Genomic DNA, 24973 nt, shown 5'->3' on the forward strand with positions numbered 1-24973 from the left:
AGCTGGGATTACAGGCACGCACCACCGTGCCCAGCTAATGTTTTGTATTTTTAGTAGAGACGGGGTTTCACCATGTTGACCAGGATGGTCTCGATCTCTTGACCTCGTGATCCACCCGCCTCGGCCTCCCAAAGTGCTGGGATTACAGGCTTGAGCCACCGCGCCCGGCCTCATTTTTTTCTTTAATAACACGTCTTTATCAGGTCTTTGCCAAGTTTTCAACTTATTTTCATAGAAATTACTCTCTTCACACTCATAATTGTTTGATTTTGGTAATACTGATTTAAATTACATAGATATTAAGTACAACTTCCATAAACAAGTTTTGGAACAAATACAACTAATTTTTTTTTTTGTTTTTTTGAGATGGAGTCTTGCTCTGTTGCCCAGGTGGGAGTGCAGCTGTGCAATCTCGGCTCACTGCAACCTCCACCTCCTGGGCTCGAGTGATTTTCCTGCCTCAGCCTCCTGAGTAGCTGGGATTACAGGGGCCCACCACCATGCCCCAGTAACTTTTGTATATTTAGTAGAGACAGGGTTTTATCATATTGGCCAGGCTGGTCATGGACTGGCATCAAGTGATCTACCCACCTCACCCTCCCAAAGTGCTGGGGTTACAGGTATGAGCCACTGCACCCAGCCAAATACAACTGATTTTTAGGAAAACGTACAACTCAAGGAGAGCAGTGATTAGCCCACTAAAGAGCAGACGACTTCCTAGTAGGGGAAATTTGGGCTCTGAGCATCAGGCATTAAGTCTGGCTCAAAAATCTGAACCATACAGGTAGCTAATGAAAGCTGAGGTAGTTTAAGAAATGGAAAATCTAGGCGGGGTGCGGCGGCTCACACCTGTAATCCCAGCACATTGGGAGGCTGAGGCAGGAGGGTTACTTGAGCCCAGGAGTTCAAGACCAGCCTGGTCAACATGGTGAGTCCCTGTCACTAAAAATTTAGAAAAGAACAAAAGAAAATCTAAATTCAGGGACCTAGCACCACTCAAACTTGCATGAAGGTGAGCAGTACTGAAACCCTGTGAGAAGAACGCTGACAACGAAGGCTTGGCCAATCCATTCTTGGCTGGGATTCTAGCGGGCCTGACAACGCTTCTCTTCTGAGCCTGATCCTCTATTTGCATGTGTTTAGTATCATGAACCTAGTCCCAGCTAAAGGCTCTAAAATATTTAAATACAACACCCTTTAAAGTAGACAGGAAAGAAACTGCTCCTAGTTTTTTAAAATAAAGTATTAAAGTCTAAAGTATCCTTAAAATGGGTCAGAAGGAGCGATGACTCATGCCTGTAATACCAGCACTTTGGGAGGCCCAGGCAGGCGGACAACTTGAGCCCAGGAGTTTGAGACCATCCTGGGCAATATAGGGAGACTCCAACTCCACAAAAAAATTAAAAATTTACCTGGGCTTGCTAGCACAAGCCTGTAGCTACTTGGGAGGCTGAGGCAGGAGGATCGCTTAAGCCCAGGAGGTTGAGGCTGCAGTGAGTGGTGTTCACACCCCTGCACTCCAGCCTGGGCAACAGGGCCAGGCCCCGTTTTCAAATAAAAATAAAACTCCAAGAGCACCCATTTGCTAGACACTGTTGGGGGACTATGCTGTCTACTGGCGCCCTCTTGTGTTAAAACAGCAAGTCTACATGGGGATTATGAAGCTTTAGATGCATGTGTCTGAGATCTTCATTCACCTTGGATTGTACATATAAATTAGCCCCAAAATGATTAAAGTGGTGTTGCTTGATATGGGCCCATGGAATCAGAAGTGTTTTCTCCTCACCTCCTGAATTGTGTAAAATGAAATTATTATTATTATTATTATTATTTTTTTAAGAGATGGGGTTTCTCCATGTTGGTCAGGCTGATCTCGAACTCCCGACCTCAGGTGATCTGCCCACCTTAGCCTGCCAAAGTGCTGGGATTACAGGCATGAGCCACCACACCCGGCCTTAATATATTACTTTTACCAGTATAACACACACAAAAATACAGACCAAAACATCACCGCAAATTACCACTACAGTTAATTAGTTGCAACAAGCAGACCCCGACTGGGCACAATGGCTCATACCTGTAATCCCAGCACTTTGGGAAGCTGAGACAAGAGGACTGCATGAGGCCACGCATTCAAGACCAGCCTGGGCCATATAGCAAGACCCTCTCCTCTACAAAAATATAGAAGATTCAGCTGGGCATGATGGCACAGGCCTGTAGTCCTAATGTCTTAGGAGGCTAAGGCAGGAGGATTGCATGAGTCCAGGTGTTTGAGATTGCAGTGAGCTATGATCGTGCCACTTGCACTCCAGCCTGGGCAAGAGAGCAAGACCTTGTCTCTTTGAAAAAAAAAAAAAAAAAAAATTGGCCAGGTGCGGTGGCTCACGCCTATAATCCCAGCACTTTGGGAGGCCGAGGCGGGTGGATCACGAGGTCAAGAGATCGAGACCATCCTGGTCAACATGGTAAAACCCCATCTCTACTAAAAATACAAAAATTAGCTGAGCATGATGGCACGTGCCTGTAGTCCCAGCTACTCGGGAAGCTGAGGCAGAACTGCTTGAACCCAGGAGGCAGAGGTTGCGGTGAGCCGAGATCGTGCCACTGCACTCCAGCGTGGGTAACAAGAGCGAAACTCCGTCTCAAAAAACAAACAAACAAAAAACCAAGCAGACCCAATTTAAAGTTTTGTATAAATGAAGTGGAGCCCCAGCATTGGGTAACCCTTTGGGTAATTCTTATTGAATTCAATGGGAAGATCAAAGAACTCTTTTTAAATTTCCCTATTGTTTTGCCTTGTAGGGGTGAAGCGTACTTTCCCTCAGCCCTCTGAAGTTTCAATTAATCTGAGTCTATGAAATGAACTGACAAGAGATTAAGAGGAGAAAAGGCACACACATTTAGTACATGTGTTACTGGAAAGGGATCCCAATCCAGGCCCCAAGAGAGGCTTCTTGGATCTCGCACAAGAAAGAATTCAGGGTGAGTCTATAGAGGAAAGTGAAAGCAAGTTTATTAAGAAAGTAAAGGACTTTGGGAGGCTGAGGCAGGTGGATCACAAGGTCAGGAGTTCAAGACCAGCCTAGCCAAAATGGTGAAACCCCATCTCTACTAAAAACACAAAAATGAGCCGGGTGCGGTGGCAGGTGCCTGTAATCTCGAGAGGCTGAGGCAGGAGAATCGCTTGAACCCAGAGTGCAGAGGTTGCAGGGAGCTGAGATCTTGCCACTGCACTCCAGCCTGAGCAACAGACTGACTCCATATCAAAAAAAAAAAAAAGAATGGCTACTCCATAGGCAGAGCAGCAGCATGGGATTTCTTGATTATGTGCTAAACAAGGGTGGATTATTCATAAGTTTTCTGGCATAGGGGTGGACAATTCTTAAAACTGAAGGTTCCTCCTCTTTTTAAACCATAGGAGGTAATTTTCTGATGTTGACATGGCATCTATAAACTGTCATGGCACTGGTAGGAGTGTATTTTAGCATGCTAATGCATTATAATTAGTGTATAAGGAGCAGTGAGGACGACCAGAGGTCACTTTGGCCAGCATAAACCAGGCATGGTGGTTTATGCCTGTAGTCCGAGCTACTTAAGAGGTTGAGGTGGGAGGATCACTTGAGCTTGAGGACAAGTGATCCATGTGAGCCAAGATTGTGCCACTGCACTTCAGTCTGGGTTACAGGGTGACATCCTTGTCTCTAAAATAAATAAATTAAAATTAAATTTTGAGAAAATATCTTAGTGTTTTAGTAACTTAGTATTAGTCAATATCTACTAATTCAAAAGCTGAGAAGTATGTTCCAGTAAATGTATATGCTTCAATTATTTAAAAAATTTGGAATTATAAAATTCTCAACATTTTGATCACTATATAATTAGATAAACAGAATAATAAAGTTCAATGATTAGTGATTAGTGCTATGCTAAAATATTAATAATTTAATGAATTTATATAAATTTCAAAATCTCTTTTAGTTTCATTGTCCTCAGAAGCCCAAGAATGCCACTAATTTGTATTCTACTGAGGACATCTTTCCCTGATTATTTTTGTTTTACCAAAAAGAAAAAACTGTGTTTTTCTTAAAAACAAAGTGAAGTCTAAATTAATTCAATAGCTACTAAAATTTCACCTGAAATTTTAAACAGCTACAAATCCACAAGAGGAAAAGTTAAACACATTAGCTTTAATACAACTAGTACATAAAAAAAATTAAGAGAAAAGATTAATTCAAGTAGAAAAACTGATTAAAGTATGATCATTAAAGACTGTTATCAGCATTTTTATTCAGTTTAGTCTATGCTAGAATATAAATACATAACAATATGTCCTTTCTTGTCATGGGTAGTCTTTTACATAACTAAAATTTGTGGCCAGCAGTTTACATAACAAAAGAAAAGCTAAATCTGTAAATTATCAGAAAAGAAGCAAGGATATAGGAAAATAATACATTTTATATAAATTATAAAGGACAGTTACAATGAAAATCCATTACTTTCCTCTCAACCCAATTTTACAAAATAAAGTCAACATGTATTATCCTGTGAGTTGCTAAGAGTACATAAACACTGTGGCCCATTCAAAAGACAGTGGTCAAAGACAAAAATGTTATCTTCATGTCATCTACTGTTCTTAGTTCTTTACTGGAGTTGAGCTTCCTTTCATAGTCTTCTTTAGGTGATGGTAATTTGGCAAGATTTTCATCAAGAAATCCAGCTGTAGTGTCTGGGGCTAAAAAGATAAGATAATTAAGACTGACTGGCAGAAAGCAAAGTCAAGAGTACCACGCAGGGACCAGGCGTGCTGGCTCATGCCTATAATCTCAACACTGGGAGGCCCAGACAGGAGGATGATTTGAGCCCAGGAGCTCCAGACCCGCCTGAGCAACAGAGGGAGATCCCATCACTATAAAAAATTTAAAAATTAGCTGTGTGTGGTGGCATGTCCCTGTAGTCATAGCTACTCAGGAGGCTGAGGTGGAAATGGGGTGGCGGGAGTTGGGGGTGGATTGTTAGAGCCCAGGAGGTTGAGGCTGCAGTAAGCCATGATTGCACCACTCCACTCCAGCTTGGGTGACAGAGCCAGACTCTGTCTCCAAAAAAAGAAAAAAGTTCCAGGTAGCAATGGTTATTAATAAGTTGTGGAATTACAGGTGACTTTCACTGACTCATTTTTGCTTAGCTGCTTGCTTTTTTTTAAATTTACAATGAACACATACTAAATTTGGTTATAAGAAAAAGCCAACAGACTTTATATATTTATATAAAAATATACAGAAATCAGTTTTCAAACTCGCTTTTGTAGATTTCATCCTGGCTTCTGAAAAGTTAAAAGTTCCAATTACAGAAGACCACATAAGTAAAACACCTAGAGTATTTTGTTTTCCACATGACCTACAGAGCCACACAGCTGCGGTGTACTTGGATACACCTGTCTAATCTTTATTCTTCATATACCAGTATTGCCCAAATTTTCCTGATTGTAAAGCTTACCACAGTACTTGTGAAAAATATGGATTTTTAGGCTCCTGCCCTAGCACAGTGACTCAATAAGTCTAGGAAATCTTTATTTTTAATAAAGACCTCTATATAATCCTTATGATCAGTGAAATTTGGAAGACAATATTATATACTACGAAATATTAAATTTCAGATATTCTTGCTCACTTAATTCTAAACTCCCTTCCCCACACCAACTTCGTTTCCCAGTCTTCAGTCATTTTTGCTGTTATGTAGAAAGACGGTAAAAAATGACTGGATTTATCCTTATTTCCTTTTCAGTCTATAGAGTAATACTTGCTTATAATAATAATAATGAAGCCAAGCATTACAGAAGTAGAGTAACCCAGAAATAACTGGAGTGTTGATTTCTGATAAAATATGGCTAAGAATCAGAGGCAAAGTTATAAATGTCTTGAAACTATGCTTTTTTTTTTTTTTCTTTTTTTGAGACAGAGTCTCATTCTGTCACCCAGGCTGGAGTGCAGTTATACAAACAGAGCTTACTGCAGCCCTAACCTCCTGGGCTCAAGCGATCCTCCCACCTCAGCCTCTCAAGTAGCTGGGACTACAGGTGAATGTCACCATGCCCAGCTCATTATTTTTTATTCTTTGTAGAGATGGAGTCTCACCATGTTTCCCAGGCTGGTCTTGAACTCCCTTCTGGGCTCAAGTGATCCCGCCTTGGCTTCCCACAGTGCTTGAAACTATTTAGTGGAAGGAAAAGGAGACTAGGTAACTAAAGGAATATATATTGAATGTGCCCAGCAACGAGGCTGGAAACTGCAATACAAATGTCTTATATCCAAAAGAAGCCCAAATGTCCTATTTTTTTCATCTCCTACTCTAATATTAAACTCCAAATATGTATTCTGCATTATTCTTGATCTGGGTTTTTAGGAGGAGTTAATTTCTCAAGCCAGAAAGATATCCAAACACACTTGCTTATTCACAAGCTGTGTTTATTTTATTATTTTTTTTTTGAGACGGAGTTTCACTCATGTTACCCAGGCTGGAGTGCAACGGCACGATCTCGGCTCACCGCAACCTCCGCCTCCCGGGTTCAGGCAATTCTCCTGCCTCAGCCTCCTGAGTAGCTGGGATTACAGGCACGCACCACTATGCCCAGCTAATTTTTTGTATTTTTAGTAGAGACGGGGTTTCACCATGTTGACCAGGATGGTCTCGATCTCTTGGCCTCGTGATCCTCCCGCCTCGGCCTCCCAAAGTGCTGGGATTACAGGCTTGAGTCACTGCGCCCGGCCACAAGCTGTGTTTATTATGAAGCTATGACAATAAACTAAATAGACACACTCCAGTCAGAGGCACAGCATAAATGTAGTATGGTCATTCCTTACCCTTGAAGACTGATATTTTAGGAGTAAATCAGTATGGCTTGTACAGTTTGTTGATGCATTGTCAGTGAAAACACACAAGATCAACAGTAACATTTCTGGACCTTTTCTCATAGCTGACTTGTCATCAACATCCTTTTATATATTTTTGATGTTAACTTAAAGACTGAATAAGTGAACTGCAATTAAATTCTGTTTTAGGGATTGAACTGCAAGTAAATCCCGGTTTTTCAGGATGTTTCTCACTGTTTTATTTTCATGTATTTATTTTTTTGCGTTGGGGTCTCTGTTGCTTAGGCTGGAGTACAGTGGCAGGATCATGGCTCACAGGAACCTCACACTCAAGTGTTATTTTCCCAGCTCAGCCTCCTCAGTAGCTGGGACTATAGTCGTGCTCCACTACACCTGGCTAAGTTTTTCTAGTTTTTGTAGAGAGTCTCACTATGTCGCCCAGGCTGGTCTTAAATTCCTGGCCTCAAGTCATCCTCTTGCCTCGGCCTCCCAAAGTACTAGGATTGTAGGCATGAGTCACTGAGCCTGGCCTCTTTGTTTTATTTTAATTACATTCTTCTTAAATAGCGTACCTGCTGCCTCATGAAGACAATTACATTCCATTTTGGGAAAATCAGCAGAAAGAACTCTTTCTAAAGAGAGGTTCTAGTACCTGTGGTCGCTCAGTCTGCACCCGACGAAGGCAGTCTGCACCATAGATCACTGTATTCTCAGGGATGACTTCAAAAGTATTTAGGTTGCAACAAGCCCCAATGATGCAGCCACTTGTCAGTATTACATTTCTCCCTACATATGCTGCAATAAAAACGCAGAAAGAATTGCAACTTAAGACATCAAATGATAACAACACTTTTCTTTTCTAAGATGATTTAGGTATAAAAGCGTAAACTGGCCTTAAGACAAAAGTTAAAGAAAATACTTCTGTTTGGAGTTTGTTTGGACAACACAGAGGCAGGCAGTACATGCCAGGGTCAGACGTATTCAAAATGGAGCTCTGCTACCATCTGTGTGACCTGGGGAAAGTCACAGCAAAGTCTCTAAGCTCAAGTTTATCTGTAAAACGAAGAGGCCATTCTACTTCACAGTTGAAGGAATAATGAGATAACAGATGTAAAGTGCTGACCACAGGTTTGATACACGGTAAGCATACAATTAAAAATGCCAATGATGATAGAAGGGATAATAACTGATGATCCAAATTAAAATAAAAGCCATTAAGTAGATTAACAAAAAGTATAATTTTATTATTTAAAAAAGAAGCATTCTTTCATGCCACTCAGGATCAAGAAAGATAACCCACTATTCTAAAGAAGTGTCATCATTCAGATTCTTTCTGGACCTTAGTGGGACAAGCTCCTGAAGTGGCTTCCCAGTAGTAACAGTAACTTTATGTAATCTCCTGTCTGGTCCCACTCACGAGCACATGATACTTGTTTCTGATTGGCTAGGGCAAAGTATTCCTGAAACTAAAGAAAGCAACTGCTAGAGAAACTGTAATTTTTTTTCCCCTTTAATTCTACAACAACTCTAACCAACTAAAATTCCAGAGACTAGTATTTAGCAGAAATCTTTTCCAAATCTTTCATTTAAACTTTATGGTTTAATTCAATCCTTAAATGTACACAGCTGATTTTAAATGTAATGTATTTAACCCACGTTACCAGATAACCACATAGCCAGATTAGGTTCCTTAGTGGCAAAGAATCAGTTTGCCTGCAATTGCAGGCCACTTCCAAGCACAGCACCTTGCCACAGTTTGTATTAGGTTGTTTCCCAGGACACCACAGAGAGAAAAGAGGTCACTGCTTTGACAATAGAACTCTGAACATAGCTTACCTTTTGATTCAATGACATTATTATCTCCCATCTTCATGGCTTGGGAATCTGTAAAGCCAGAGTTAGGGAAATACTATAAATATGTTCATCTTTAGTCCCTACTAATATAGTATGTCCTTATACTGCACTGGGACAGAGGACAGGGGTGTCAGATGGGCCATGTAGGCTCACCCTTGCCAGAACTCTTTGCTCTGGGCAATCTGTGGTAAGGGTTTAATCTTTAAACAAATATCTCTAGGTATAAATAAATGACTTTTTTTTTTTTTTTTTTGAGACGGAGTTTCACTCATGTTACCCAGGCTGGAGTGCAATGGTGCGATCTCGGCTCACCGCAACCTCCGCCTCCTGGGTTCAGGCAATTCTCCTGCCTCAGCCTCCTGAGTAGCTGGGATTACAGGCACGCGCCACCATGCCCAGCTAATTTTTTGTATTTTTAGTAGAGACGGGGTTTCACCATGTTGACCAGGATGGTCTCGATCTCTTGACCTCGTGATCCACCCACCTCGACCTCCCAAAGTGCTGGGATTACAGGCTTGAGCCACCGCGCCCGGCCATGACTTATTTTTTTTTAAAGAAACGAGTACCTTATACCCTGATTTAATGAGTAAAATGTTTTCACAATTATTTCATGATAATTAAAACTATCCATCACCCAGTCACTTAAACACTGTTAAAAGTTTGATATATCTTTATATAAACATACAGAATTTCCTGTACGTAAGTGGGAATCAAACTGTATAAACTTTTATAGATTATTCAGTTCACTTAAATTTTCAAGCATTATTCCATGCTATTAAAATCTTTAGACCAGGCAGGGTGGCACACAGCTGTAATCCCAGCACTCTGGGAGGCCAAGGTGAGAGGACCACTTGAGCCTAGGGATTCAAGACCAGCCTGGGCAACACAGTGAGACACCATCTCTACCAAAAATAAAACTAGCTGGGCATGGTGGTATGCACCTATAATCCCAGCTACTTGGGAGGCTGAGATGGGAGGACTGCTTGAGTCTGGGAGATGAGGCTGCAGTAAGCTATGATTGTACCACTGCATGGCAGGCAGCCTGGGTAACAGAGCAAGACCCTGTCTCAAAAAAGATAAAGTAAAATCTTTAAAAATATAATTTAAAATGACTGCTTAATGGTCCTAGTGGTTTTATGATTGTAGCTCAATTCATTTAAATATCTTGCTATTGCTAACCATTTAGATTTTTCCTTCTAAATATTTTCTACTATACATTATATGTTTTGCGGACACCATAAAATTTTACTATCTTTTTAGAGTACTAAACCAAACAAAAGAACTGGAGACATTCAGGTGGGGAAAAGACAACAAACAAATAATGGAATATTTTCACCCTTACACACCATTTTCTTGAATCACACAATGTATTATCTAACCTAAAACTATACAGGAACCACGCTGACAAAGCTAGGGCTCTTGAATCAAGAAAGAAGTCAGCATTGCTGTCACTCAGCAATTGATACCTGTCAACAAGCTGTAGAACCAGCAAAAGTGGTTACTTTAAAAATGCTGAGCTAAAGATACGTGTCTGCGTTTGTCTAAAACAGCATACTTTATGAGTTATTTACAGGAACAGAAAGGACCATTTTAAAAATATCTACTGTCAATAAGTCTGTTCAAAGAGCTGGATGGTCAACTTTTATTTATTTATATTTTTATTTATTTATGTATTTTTAGATGGAGTCTCACTCTGTCACCCAGGTTGGAATGCAGTGGCACAATTTTGGCTTACTGCAGCCTCTGCCTCCCAAGTTCAAGTGATCCTCTTGCCTCAGCCTCTCGAGTAGCTGGAATTACAGACGTATGCCACCATGCCCGGCTAATTTTTTGTAATTTTTTTTTTTAGTAGAGACGGAATTTCACCATGTTGGCCAGGCTGGTCTTGAACTTCTGCCCTCAAGTGAAGTCTGCTTCAGACTTCCAATGTGCTGAGATTACAGGCATGAGCCACTGCACCTGGCCTGGCTGACTTACTTTTAAAAATGTAATTATAATATATAATATGAATGTAAGTATATTTGATAGACAAATTATGACAATTTGACAATTTCTACAGGAGAAGACTTAGGTACTAAAGGATAGCCAGGAATTATTTATGGTAGATTATTGGAAAGGATACAACAGCCAACTTCAAACACATTATTGGTGCCAATGATCATAGGTTTTGGTTCTGGATCTTCAGTGTCAGGAGTGATATTATCCGGGTAACTGTCAAAAGAAGAGATAAATCATCCAAAGAGGCAATCACACAATAAGCAATTTTCTTCCCATTTCAAATTTGGGTTAATGCTTTCAAGTTTACCTACATCGAGCCTCAAAGATATGTAAATTACTTCTTTCTTTAATCTCACTCTATCACCCAGGCTGGTGCAGTAGCATCATCTTGGCTTACTGCAAACTCTGTCTCCCAAGTTCAAGCAATTTTCCTGCCTTAGCTTCCTGAGTAGCTGGGACTACAGGTGTGTGCTAACAAGCCTGGCTAATTTTTGTATTTTTGTAGAGATGGGGTTTCCCCATGTTGCCCAGGCTGGTCTCTAACTCCTGACCTCAGGTGATCCACCCACCAGGGCCTTCCAAAGTGCTGGAATTACAGGCATGAGCCACTGTGCCCGGCCTATGTAAATTATTTCTTAATTCAAGTGATTCATTCATCCTGTATGCTAGAGAAGGCTTGATTTTGAATTGAAGAGAGCTACTGAAAAGTGAAGAAGTCATGGTATGTAGAGAAGAACAGCCTACCTTAGTGTATTTTTTAAATTCAAAGTCCAGAGGTCTTCTTCAGGACAAAGGAAAAAAGATGCTAGCTATATTTTTAGGCTGTTAATTAGAATAAAAATCATGCCTAACTTGAAAATTTTCCATCCTTAATAATCATTTGAGATTGTGAAACATAAACAGATAGTCACATAAAATAATTATTTGCTCTTAGTTAGCTGAAATATTTGGAAGATAAAATGTTTGTGTTCTAAGAGAAGAAAGCCATTTTTAAATGGTGATTTATCTCTGACAGTTGAGTTACTGCAGAATATAGCTGCTGTTAATTGACTTACACTGAAGGTGCCAAATGTATTTTAAATCCTAAGTAAGCATTAAATCAGTCTTTTTCTGACAGTTAAATATTTTCCCAAGGTCTTTCTTACAAATTCCATATGCGGTTGCTATAAATTAGGTATAAGCTTGAATTTCTTGCCAAAATTTTATCTAGAAAGAACTTATAAATGTTTATGAAAAATTCATAGGTATTATAGTCTAGTTCACTATGATCATGTACATGTTCTAGTATTTTCTTATTTTTTAATCTTTACAGTTTAAAAATTGCCTCTAGGACTCCACATTTTTCAATTATAATTCTGGGTGTCACCTGTGCAAAACATTTGAAGATATATATTAGAGTTAAATTCATGTGTTTAAGGCATGAGTAATAAAATTTTGGTCAGAACCAATCCCCAAAAATACCTCTCTGCAGGGTGGTGAGCGCAGCACTTGGAGGTGGAAGTGCTCGGGAAATGTTTGCTTGAGGAATGGGTGAGAAAGCCACATGTAAGGGGAAGATGATCAGACCCAGCATCAGAAATCCAGGCAGCTACTCAGTTCTCTCATCTTGGACAAGTCTTTTCCCCCATCTGGTTTTCAGTTTGGTCATTTACTTACAAAAGAGACCCTTAATGTTTCTCTAGCTCTAAAATAGTAGGCCTTCTGGATATCAGTTGAAAAGGTTCTTACAGACGGCTGAAATTAACAAAAAACATTACCCATGGTACTTGGTTCACAGTATGTGTAAGAGTCTTACTCACGCATTTATGATAAGGGCCTGTTCTTCTATCAGGTTCCCTTCGCCAATCACTATTGGCCCAGCTTCCGCAATAATTCGTGCTTTAGGGTGGACCACTGTCCGAGGTCCTGTTAAAAATAGTTGGAGAAGAAATTATTGGTGGAGGCTATGCTTCTAACAGGAGAGTGGGAGGTGCTGAGGATGGGTGAGGCTGTTGGGAGAAAGATTTTCTAAGTATGTGCCAGGCACCAAGCTAGGTACTTTACAGATATTATCTCCTGAGCTTATCATCAGTAGTCAGGGCCAAGTTGCAAGCCAATGTGAGTGAAATGGCACAGGCGCTAGAGCCAGACAGCTCTGGCTCAGCCTCCTCTCGAAGGCTTCCCGTGATTTCAGCAGTGAAACAGAGGTGATGACAACACCAGTCCCACAGGGTTGCTGCAAGGGTTAGGGGCGATAACGCTGGAGACACAGTATGTAACACAAAGTTGGCAATAAAAATTCCTTCTTTTCCCTTGGAAAGGGAAGGCTCTCTTTGCTTAAGATGTGCTGCTTTCTTATATGAGAATACCTCAGAATTAGTCTTTTTATTACGTAATTAAGAAGAAATATGGAGACTGAGGTGGGCAGATTGCTTGAGGTCAGGAGTTCAAGACCAGCCTGGCCAACATGGCAAAACCCCATCTCTACCAAAAAATACTAAAATTAGCTGGACGACGGTGTGTGCCTGTAGTCCCAGCTACTTGGGAGGCTGAGGCAGGAGAATCGTGTGAACCCAGGAGGCAGAGGCTGCAGTGAGCTGAGATCATGACACTGTACTCCAGCCTGGGTGACAGAGCAAGACTCTGTCTCAAAAAAAAGGAGAAATATGGGTGGACAGAAGTCAGAAACTACGGGATCTAACAGCTTTGTTCCTCTGTCAGTGTTCCTATTACGAGCACACCCACTGAAAGGAGGCACAGTTTCTGCTGTCTGGCCTAGGATATGATTTAAACCAGTGAAAGCTGAAAAGGTTAAAGGGAGGCAGCAGAAGGACCCAAAGGTGATCACTGGAGTCCTAAGACTTTGGCGTGGGGAGCCCTGAGGCGATGCCTCCAGTCTCAAATCAAAGGGAACAGCCAGAGCCCTCTTCACCAGCACTCCCACTTCACCAGCACTACCTACCCCACCCTGAGCCTGGAATGCTAACACACTCCCTCCCAGCTTTATCTACCACAGGCTGAGGGTTCTGGTGATAATGAAACCACTGATGAGAAAACACACCCTCCTTTAGCCTCTCTCTAATATCCATCCCACGCACCCCTCAATACCAATGCAGTTTTTATGGGTAAACAAGTGCAGATGAAGTAACTGACTCTGAAATAAGGGAAGGTGCACAGCAGTGTTGACAGAAGGGGTTGGGGATTAGGAAAGTGACACTGTCCAAGAAATTCAGTATTCAATTGTGTAAATTGTTTTTGTTTTTTTTTTTTTTTTTTTAGAGACAGGGTCTCATTCTGTCACCCACGCCGGAGTGTAGTAGCGTGATCATAACTCCCTGCAGCCTTCAATTCCTGGGCTCAAGCAATCCTCTTGCCTCAGCCTCTCAAATAGCTGGAACTACAGGCACACACCACAACATCCAGCTACTTTTGAGAGATAGGGTCTCATTCTCACTGTGTTGCCCAGGCTGGCCTTGAACACTCGGCATCAAGAAATCCTGTCGCCTCAGCCTCCCAAAGTGCTGGGATTATAGGCGTGAGCCACTGTGTCCCACCTAATTATATAAATTGTGAATTCATAATTATCTACCTATGACAGCTGAGATGCCTCACTATACATTATGGGCAACAAAAATAAATACAGGTTATTTTTGTCCTTTTGAGCTTGTTATCTTGAAAACTGAGAATGCTTAATATACACTCATTCACGAATATACTAAAATAAATAAAGAGGCGTTTCTGGTGCCCAGAGACTTGGAGAGAACCTCAGGGACACTTATTATTTTTCCTGACAAGGAATTGCTGGGGATTGATAAGGAGGGTGGGGGCCTAAAACAGGATGCTCGGTCCAACATCCCAACATTTCTTACCAGGATGCACAGTCTGGTAAGAAATAACAGGACAGGGCCGGGCGCGGTGGCTCAAGCCTGTAATTCCAGCACTTTGGGAGGCCGAGGCGGGTGGATCACGAGGTCAAGAGATCGAGACCATCCTGGTCAACATGGTGAAACCCCGTCTCTACTAAAAATACAAAAAATTACCTGGGCATGGTGGCGCATGCCTGTAATCCCAGCTACTCGGGAGGCTGAGGCAGGAGAATTGCCTGAACCCAGGAGGCGGAGGTTGCAGTGAGCCGAGATCGCGCCACTGCACTCCAGCCTGGGTAACGAGAACGAAACTCCGTCTCAAAAAAAAAAAAAAAAAAAAGAAATAACAGGACAGTAGGACAGTGGCCTTGGCATCTCTCAGTCACTTCTGGCTCCCCAAATCTTCAGCTGTTAAAGTAAAATTTCCCAGAGAAATTCTCCTATTCAGGATGGAAGATTTCAGGATAGAAGATGGGATGGATCTCTGAGATCCCTGGGAAGCTTCTCAAGTTGAACATGAGTATAAATGAGTGCATCTAATCTTTTCTTTAAAACAAACAAAAAATATATATGCATACATACACACATATTCACACAGATATGCATATTTATATAAAACATGATTATTACAAAAAATTCAAACAAAGCAAAAAGTGAAAGATCTTATGCTAATTTCATTCCCTAGAGGTAAATATTCTTAAAAGTTTGGGGTACATTATTCTAGATGTGAGCTCCACTGTATATTTAAGATCTGTAAATATTGCTGGGGGCGGTAGCTCATGCCTGTAATCCCAGCACTTTGGGAGGCCAAGTGACCTCACTTGAGGTCAGGAGTTAGAGAACAGCCTCGCTAACATGGTGAAACCCCATCTCTACAAAATATACAAAAAAATTAGTCGGGCTTAGTGGTGCACGTCTGTGGTCCCAGCTACTCGGGAGGCTGAGGTGGGAGGATCACTTGAACCTGGGAGGCAGATGCTGCAGTGAGCCAAGATCACACGACTGCACTCCAGCCTGGGTGACAGAACAAGACTCCACCTCAAAAAAAAAAAAAAATCTGTAACTATCACTCCATATAAGCTATATCTCATTAAAATTTTTAAAATAAATACAATTTAAAGAAAAATATGCATTTCAAGCACACACTTCTTTCCAACCAAGAAACAGTACTTCTGCAATTTGCTGATTTCATGGTACTTTTTCCATATGTCTAGATAGATATTCTTTTTAATGGCTGAAAAGTATCTCATATCATATTAATATGCCATATTTTATTTCACAGATCCTTTAATAATGGCATTTAGACATCACCACTTTTGGGGCTAAGGCCCTGAACAACAGGGAAACGAGCAATGGATTCCTTTTAAAGGAGAAATTGTAAGGCTTCCAGCTGTGGGAACCAACTGAAATTTGTAGTTTGCACCATACCAGGTTTATATTTTACGTCAAAATATTCTATGATAACAGGACACAATCTGCCTCTTTTAGGTTCTTTGTAATCAAAGCCCCAGCCAGCCCCACACCCCCTTGTCTAGAAAGTCTAGACACTGGACTCTATCACCTAAAGGCTACGTGTTTACTCTCACAAAAGTTTGTTTTCTCATCTATAAAAAGAAGACATTTGTAACAACCTACTTCATTGGAGTGAAATGTGGATTACATGAAATAATGTTTGAAAGAGAGATCATGGGGTCTAGACCATGGCTCCTAAAAATGGGAGATTATATTTACTACTAAGAGCTAACACACCACTTTTTTCTTTTTCTTGTTTTTGAGGAATTAACAGTCTTTCTTGGGCTCAGAGCAGGAGTCCGTAGGTCTAGACTTCTGTGTATTTGTCAGTTTTCTTCTCCACGTTCTTCTCAGCCTGTTTCCGTAGCCTCATGAGCTGTTTCTTCTTTGGGTACTACCCAAAGATCTTGGCTTTCTCCTTCCTCTTCTCCTCCAGGGTGGCTGTCACTGCCTGGTACTTCCAGCCAACCTCGTGAGCCAGGCGCCCCAGATAGGCAAACTTTCTTGTAGGCTTCAGATGCACGACCTTGAGGGCTGCGGGAACCACCAACCACTTTTTCTTGTTGCAGGGCGGTGGGATGTGGTCAAACACCTTGAGGCGGTCCAGGGCAGCCTGGCCTTGCTTGATCTGGTGGGAAAGCATGCCTGCCACGGTCCACCAGAAGATGTGGCTGGGGGCCTGGAAGTGGTGGGGGCTTGAAAGTGGTAGGGGCCTAGGGAAGGGTTGGTGTTCATCCTCTTGCAGAGGAAAGGTAGGTACTTCAACTTGTTTCTATAGAAATTGCCAGAAATGTTGATGCCCTCCAGTGCACGACCACCATCTTCTGGCCCAGCAGTACCTGCTTAGCCACGATAGCCGCTAGGCAGCCCAGGAGATGGCCTCGACCATCGAGCACCAGGACCTGCACCTCCGCCACCTTTGGCAGCTGCCCGGGAAACACAGCTTTTTCATAGTACGCAAAATAACTAATTCTGGTCTGGGACACAGAAGAACAAGAACTGCTTTGCTGCTCTACTCAGGTATCAGGGTAATACCTCCTGTTAGCCAAGGGGAAAAATTCTACACCACATGATCAGACAGTAAGAAGATCAATGAAAGTATTTTCCATAACTAGCTTTAAAAATCTTAGATACAGGGCTGATCGAAGTGGCTCACACCTGTAATCCCAGCACTTTGGGAGGCTGAGGTGGGAGGACTACTTAAGGCAAGGAGCTTCAGACCAGCCTGGGCAACAAGTCAGACCCCCTTCTCTCCAAACTGGAAAACATAAAAAAAATTGGCCAGGTATAGTGGGGTGCACCTGTGGTCCCAACTACTTGAGAGGCTGAGGCAGGAGGATTGCTTGAGTCTAGGGGTTTGAGGCTACAGGGAACTATGATTGCACCACACTGTGCTCCAGCCTGAGTGACAGAGCGAGACACTGTCTCTAAGAAAAAGAAAAAGATAGGAGGAAGTGATTGTCATGTCTGTGACAGAAAGCAGATCCTCTGCCACTGCTAGATAAGTGGCCAGAGATACTAAATATTCTGCCGGTCATCAAGCTGTAGCTCTTGACAAGACAAAAATACCCCTGGGACCTGTGTGTTTCTTTAGAAGTTCTTCTACAGTGTATTTCTGAAAACAAGTGATAGTTTCATTTTTCCCTTTTAAAAATGACTAATACATGTTTATTACATAAAGAGCCCAAACAAAGAAGCATGCTTAATTTTTTTTTTTTTAATTTTCACAGAAGATACCAGAAGCACACATTTTTAAAAATTAAAAGAGGCCAGGTGTGGTGGCTCACACCTGTAATCCCAGCACTTTGGGAGACTGAAGCAGGTGGATCACTTGAGCACAGGAGTTTGAGACCAGCCTGGGCAACATGGCGAAACCCCATCTGTACTAAAAACACAAAACTTAGCCGGGCATTGTGGTGGGCACCTGTAATCCCAGCTACTTGGGAGGCTGAGGCAGGAGAGTCACTTGAACCCAGGAGACAGAGGTTGTAGCGAGCCGAGATCACGCCACTGCACTCCAGCCTGGGTGACATGGTGATACTCTGTCTCAAAAGAAAGAAAGAAAAAAAAAATGACCCCAAGTCCCATAATGTCTTACACATATTTAGAAAATAATATGTGAGCTATTTTAAGCAGGTATTTTGTTATTGTTATTACTGTCTTTATCATTGCTAATAATTACCAAACAAGTAACTGGAAAACGCCTGGTTAGAAATCTGAGGGCTTTGTCCAGGGAGGGAGGGAAAGCACCACCGCACTTAGGTGAGACCAGTGATTTAGACACCACCTCCACCTGCTGGCAGCATTGCCAAACTACAGGTCCCAGTGTTAATGCGGCTGAAATAAGTTTGAGAAAAGATCAACTTAAATTGTGAGGGGACAGTAATACACCAAATAGCTTCCCTCAACTTCTTCCGGGTCTTTTTAGGGGCATAGACTGGAGTGGTTTGCGTAAGTGTACTTCAGGATATGTAACCACTAAGATTTAGGTTTGGTGAACTTTTTTTTTGGATACAGAGTTTCACTCTGTCGTCCCATCTGGAGTGCAGTGGCGCGACCTCAGCTCACTGCAACCTCCGCCTCCCAGGTTCAAATAATTCTCCTGCCTCAGCCTCCCGAGTAGCTGGGACTACAGGCGCCCACTGCCACGCTCCGCTTAGTTTCTGTATTTTAGTAGAGACAGTGTTTCACCATGTTGCCCAGGCTAGTCTCGAACTCCTGAACTCAGGAAATCTGCTAGCCTCGGCCTCCCAAAGTGCTAGGATTACAGACGTGAGCCACTGCACCCGGCTTGGTGAACTTCTTTTTTTTTTTTTTTTTTTAAGATGGAGTTTGCTCTGTTGCGAGAGTGCAGTGGTGCCATCTCAGCTTACTGCAACCTCTGCCTCCCAGGTTCAAGTGATTCTCCTGCCTCAGCCTCCCGAGTAGCTGGGATTTCAGGCGTGGGCCACCATGCCTAGCTAATTTTTGTATTTTTAGTACAGATGGGGTTTCACCATGTTGGCCAGGATGATTTCAGTCTCTTGACCTCATGATTCTCCGGCCTTGGCCTTCCAAAGTGCTGGAATTACAGGCATGAACCACCGGACCCGGCCCTGGTGAATTTTTTTTTTTTTTTTTGAGACGGAGTTTCGCTCTTGTTAACCAGGCTGGAGTGCAATGGCGCGATCTCGGCTCACTGCAACCTCCGCCTCCCGGGTTCAGGCAATTCTCCTGCCCCAGCCTCCTGAGTCGCTGGGATTACAGGCACGCGCCACCATGCCCAGCTAATTTTTTGTATTTTTAGTAGAGACGGGGTTTCACTATGTTGACCAGGATGGTCTCGATCTCTTGACCTCGTGATCCACCCGCCTCGGCCTCCCACAGTGCTGGGATTACAGGCTTGAGCCACCGCGCCCGGCCCCTGGTGAATTTCTTAAAGGAAGTCTATGACTTCAGTGAATGGTGCAGATAATTCTGCTGTGTCTGCGTGGTCTGATGATGGATTGAGGCAGCAGAGAGCCCAGAGCCCAGCAATTCAAGTACCATTAGAAACAGCACACTGAAACGTGGCCACAGTTCACGCCATCCTTTTCTGATGCCTTGAGAACTTTTATTACACTTATATCAGGTCTGAATTCAACATAAAGTTTAAGGGTCGTGAGGTTAAAGTGCTTTAAAAATAAAAATCTGTCACCATGGAACACACTGTTTAAAAGCCTGCTGTGAACCCTGGAGCTCCTTCTGGCAGGGTAGTTTGTGTGTTTTCTAACCAAATGTGCTGAAGCCCTATTTGGCTTATCTCCTTGTTTGGATAAATGTGTCTAGAGTTGGAGCTGCCTTACTGGCTGATGAATTATTTTTCTAAATGGTTGGCTGGGCTTGGTGCAACACAGCCAGAAAGATATTCCTCACATCCAATTTCCATTTCCCTCATTTGGTAAAGGACACTTTTCCTGCCCATCTTTGTCATGGAAAGCAATCTTTACATACATTTCAAGTAGTCAATAAATAGTTCAAAAGGCCGCAAGCTCTGTTTTTTGACAACTAAACCATTTTCTTGACCTGTAAGCTGAAGTACCTGTAAGAGTGTTTTATAGGTGATAATTTCTCAAGTCAAAGCCACTGTTCTGCCTTACTGAAAGACTGCTACAATAAAAGGGAGGCTTTTGGTCCGTATTACAACTCTCCTAAAAAGACTGAGTAAGTGGGACAAAGTGACAAAGTGCTTCTAGCACAAAACATTTCCACTGTGCCGAGTTCCGCCTTCTCATACTGATGTCCTGATGAGTCCTGTCCTGGCCTCTCGCCCTGTAATGGACTATGGGACTATGCTTCATGGTACCTTTCAGAAATGTTTTCAGCTCTCGAAATAAAGATTTATAGGAAATAATTCATGGCCCATGAATTAAGGCAGACTAACTAAAAAGAGGCTTGATGTTAGGAAACCTTATTTACCGAAATTGTAATTAACAAGACAGCTGTGACTTTTCCTAAGCTCTGTCTTTGAGCAGCCTTGAATGAGGGGGTCAGGCTCCAGCAGAGCTTCAAGTCATACGGTTTCTGGTTAAGGACCATACTTCCAAGCATCTAGCTCATTTCTCTGGAAAAAAACAAATACCTGCTTTTCTAGGAAAACAGACTGGGTTTAAAGTTCCATTAGCCTGAAACATAGCAAAGGAAAACATTACTTTCTTCCTGAAATATTTCAGAATGGAATAATTTGTAAAAGTATAGATGACTAGAAGATGGAAAATTACATAAAACACCCTGAAAAATCTATGTATTAAACTACAGTTTATTGCTACTTAACTCAGATAAACTAAGCAAAAACAACGATAAAAGCCCTAAAATGAAAAATAAAGCTGGGTGGGGAGAGTTGTAATCAGATGATTTATCTGCACTCTTTGCTTTGATTTTACTTTTATATCTCCCTAGAGCTTCTTAATCTGATGCATTACATCAGAAAAATGAATTAATAGAAGCCAAAAGACTTGAGGAATTTTATACCAAATATAACAATGACTGATTATCTAAATACTAATTCTGGAAAATTTCCATATTATACAGTTGAAGTTAAGAAACATACATAACAAAAACGAGACAAGAATTGTAGAAGACAGAACCATGGGTAACTATATCACTCTTCTGAACTTTCATTTCTCCTCAAATTTTCCTTAACTTTTCAAATTGAGTTGTTTCTCCTCAGTATTTGAGCAAGTTTTCTTGTTTCGAAACACGGGTCAGAATAAATATAACAAGTATTCATTTGGAGCCTGCCTGCCCCACCCACTGTGATCAACTTTAAATCACTAGAGATTTCTTTCCTTAAAAATGTATTACCACTTCCAGCCTGGCGTGGTGGTGGCTCATGCCTATAATCCTAGCACTTTGGGAGGCCGAGGTGGGCGGATCACGAGGTCAAGAGATCAAGACCATCCTGGTCAACATAGTGAAACCCCATCTCTACTAAAAATGGAAAAATTAGCAGGGCGTGGTGGCACATGCCTGTAGTCCCAGCTACTTGGGAGGCTGAGGCAGGAGACTTGCTTGAACCCAGGAGGCAGAGGTTGCAGGGAGCCAAGATTGTGCCACTGCACTCCAGCCTAGCACCTGGCAACACAGCGAAACTCTGTCTCGCCAAAAAAAAAAAAAAAAAAAAAAGAAAATCTGTGTTAAAATGTCATTTTAACTATCAAAATTGTACACCACCAGCTAGTGGTCAAAAACTAGGTGAAGGGCCAAGGGCGGTTACTCACACCTGTAATCCTAGCACTTTGGTAAGCCAAGGCAGAAGGATCAATTGAGGCCAGGAGTTTGAGACCAGCCTGGGCAAAAATAAAAAAATTAGCCAGGCATGGTGGTGTGTCACTGTAGTCCTGGCTACTTGGGAGGCTGAGGTGAGAGAATCACTTGAATGCAGGGTTTGACACTGTAGTGAGCCATGATCACCCCAGTGCACTCCAGCTTGGGCAACAGAACAAGACCTTGGTTCCAAACAAACAAACAAACAAATGAACTATGGAAAGCAGATTTAAATAATGTACTTCCTTATATAATTTTTTTTTTGAGACAGGGTCTCACACTGCCATCCGGGCTGGAGTGCAGTAGTGCAATTATAGCTCACCGAACCCTCCCACTGGGACTACAGGCCTGCACCACCACATGTGGCTAGCCCTCCCTCCTTTCCTTTCCCCTTTTTCTCTCTCCTTCCTTCCTTCTTTCCTTCCTTCTTTCCTTTTCCTTCCTTCCTTCCTTCCTCCCTTTCTCTTTCTTTCCTTCCTTTGCTTCTTTCTCCCTCTCTTTTCCTTCCTTCCTTTCCTTTCTCCCTCCCTTTCTGTCCTTTCTTTCCTCCTTTCCTCCCTCTCTCCCTTTCTCTCTCCCTCTCTTTCTCTCTCTCTCTCTCTTTCTTTCTGATGAGTTCCCATGATAGTTTCCACACTGGTCTTGAATTCTTGAGCTGAAGTGATCCTCCCACCTCAGCCTCCCAAAGTGCTAGGATTACAGGCATGAGCCAAGGCAACTGACCTGTACTTCCTTAAATAATTTCAACGTGTAGGGAAGGTAGGAACATAAGAGGGATAAAGGAAGGGAAGGAGCACAACGTAGTGAAAACCAGAGGGAGAAACAGGAAAGTGAATACTGATCCCTGATACCCCTAAAACTCAGTCCGAGACAATGCTCCACCAGTCACTGGCAGCTACCTTCCTTGCATAGGATAAAAGCCTTTACAGCCCTGAAAAGCATCTGTAAAAGATGGTATTTCAAATCTGAAATACGCCCCCCAACATGTCTGTGTATATTTATGCCTGCAGATATATCTATACTATCTACATATCTACCTTATAGTAGACACTACATACTTATTTAAAATGGGGTTGTTGTTGGGCCGGGTGCAGTGGCTCATGTCTGTAATCCCAACACTTTGGGAAACCGAGGCAGTAAGGACTGCTTGAGTTCAGGAGTTTAAGGCCAGCCTGGCAAAATAGCAAGACCCTGTCTCAAAAAAAAAGAAAAAAGAAAAAAAAATGTGTTGTACATTGGGGCATTAAAAAAAAAAAAAAGAAAGAAAAGAAAAAATGTAAAATGGGGAAGTAGAAATGCCAGGGAAAATCTACATAATTAATTATATTACTTCAGTCTTACTTTCCTTCTAACTAAAGAATGCATTGTAAACTACTATTAGGTATTACTCCTAGAATATCATGATGATAGCCACAATGATAATGCAGTAAAATGATGAGTAAAAAAGAATGCAGAGGTACATTTTGATAAATATGTGGTCCCAGTCTGCAGTAGAGATTGTAGAAAATTAAAAATCATGGCCCTCCTCATTTTGTTTCATAAACACTTTGCAAGTGGTTTAGGTAATACAAAAGACAAAGAGTTATGCACAAGTTTTAACAGCCGAATTGATCAAGCAGAAGAAAGGATATCAGAGGTCGAAGACCAACTTAATGAAATAAAATGTGAAGACAAGATTAGAGAAAAAAGGATAAAAAGAAATGAGCAAAGACTCCAAGAAATATGGGACTATGTGAAAAGACCTAATTTACATTTGATAGGTGTACCTGAATGTGACGAAGAGAATCAATCCAAGCTGGAAAATACGCTTCAGGATATTATTCAGGAAAACTTTCCCAACCTAGCAAGGCAGGACAATATTCAACCCCAGGTAATACAGAGAACACCACAAAGACATTTCTCAAAAAGACCAACCCCAAGGCATATAATCGTCAGATTCACCAGGGTTGAAATGAAGGAGAAAATACTGAGGGCAGCCAGAGAGAAAGGTCAGGTTACCCATAAAGGGAAGCCTATCAGACTCACAGCAGATCTCTCAGCAGAAACCCTACAAGCCAGAAGAGAGTGGGGGCCAATATTCAACATCCTTAAAGAAAAGAACTTTCAACCCAGAATTTTACATCCAGCCAAACTAAGTTTCATAAGTGAAGGAAAAATAAAATCTTTTGTGAACAAGCAAGCACTCAGAGATTTCATCACCACCAGGCCTGCTTTACAAGAGCTTCTGAAAAAACCACTACAAATAGAAAGGAACAACCAGTATCAGCCTTTCTAAACAATACCAAAAAATAAAGAACATCAACATAATTAAGAACTTGTATCAACTAATGGGCAAAACAGCCAGCTAACATTAAACGGCAATATCAAACTTACATATATTATTATTAATTCTAAATTTAAATCGACTAAATCCCCCAATCCAAAGTCACAGGCAGGCAAAAAAAGCCAAGACCCATTGGTATGCTACATCCAGACCCATCTCACATGCAAGGATACACAAAGACTCAAAACAAAGGGATGGAGAAAAATTTACCAACCAAATGGAGAGCAAAAATAATAAATAGAAAGCAGGAGTTGCAATTTTTGCTGATAAAATAGACTTAAAAGCAACAAAGATCAAATGAAGCAAAGAAGAATATTACATAATGATAAAAGGATCAATGTAACAAGAAGAGCTAAAGATCCTAAATATATACGCACCCAATACAGGAATACTCAGATATATAAGACTTATAAAGAGACTTAGACTCCCACACAATAATAGTGGGAGACTTCAACATCAATAACAGACAGATCAATGAGACAGAAAGTTAACATCGATATCCAGGACTTGAACGCAGATCGGGAACAAGTAGACTTAATTAACATTTATAGAACTCTCCACTTTAAATATACAAAATATACACTCTTATTAGTACCACATCACACCTATTTACAGGTTTAAATGAAATATCGGTTGGCTGCTTGTTAGTTATTTTCTTCCCTCATTTTTTTTTTCCATGTCTCTATTATTAAACACAATTACAGGCATACTCATTTTTAGACTGCATTCTAGCCCGGGCAATAAAGCAACACCCCAGTTCTCTCTCCCTCTCCCTCTTCCTCATTCTTCCT

The 24973-nt window shown here is 41.6% G+C and overlaps 1 protein-coding gene and 1 pseudogene across 1 annotated transcript in view; both read right to left on the reverse strand.

Annotated features, from left to right (window-relative positions):
• Nucleotides 1-4167: 4167 nt before the first annotated feature.
• DCTN6 (dynactin subunit 6) overlaps nt 4168-24973 on the reverse strand; it is a 30440-nt gene continuing 9634 nt past the window's right edge. The window contains exons 3-7 of the mRNA XM_032288304.1: nt 12518-12623; nt 10843-10931; nt 8703-8750; nt 7519-7661; nt 4168-4732 (exon numbers count right to left, since the gene is read on the reverse strand). Coding sequence (XP_032144195.1) covers nt 4634-4732; nt 7519-7661; nt 8703-8750; nt 10843-10931; nt 12518-12623 — 485 coding nt within the window. The 3' untranslated portion in view covers nt 4168-4633. The remainder of the gene's footprint in view (nt 4733-7518; nt 7662-8702; nt 8751-10842; nt 10932-12517; nt 12624-24973) is intronic.
• Nucleotides 16235-17288, reverse strand: LOC116558379 (annotated as a pseudogene).

The sequence above is a fragment of the Sapajus apella genome, unplaced genomic scaffold (assembly GCF_009761245.1).
Source record: "Sapajus apella isolate SASKATOON/1434 unplaced genomic scaffold, GSC_monkey_1.0 scaffold21, whole genome shotgun sequence".
NCBI lineage: Eukaryota > Metazoa > Chordata > Mammalia > Primates > Cebidae > Sapajus > Sapajus apella.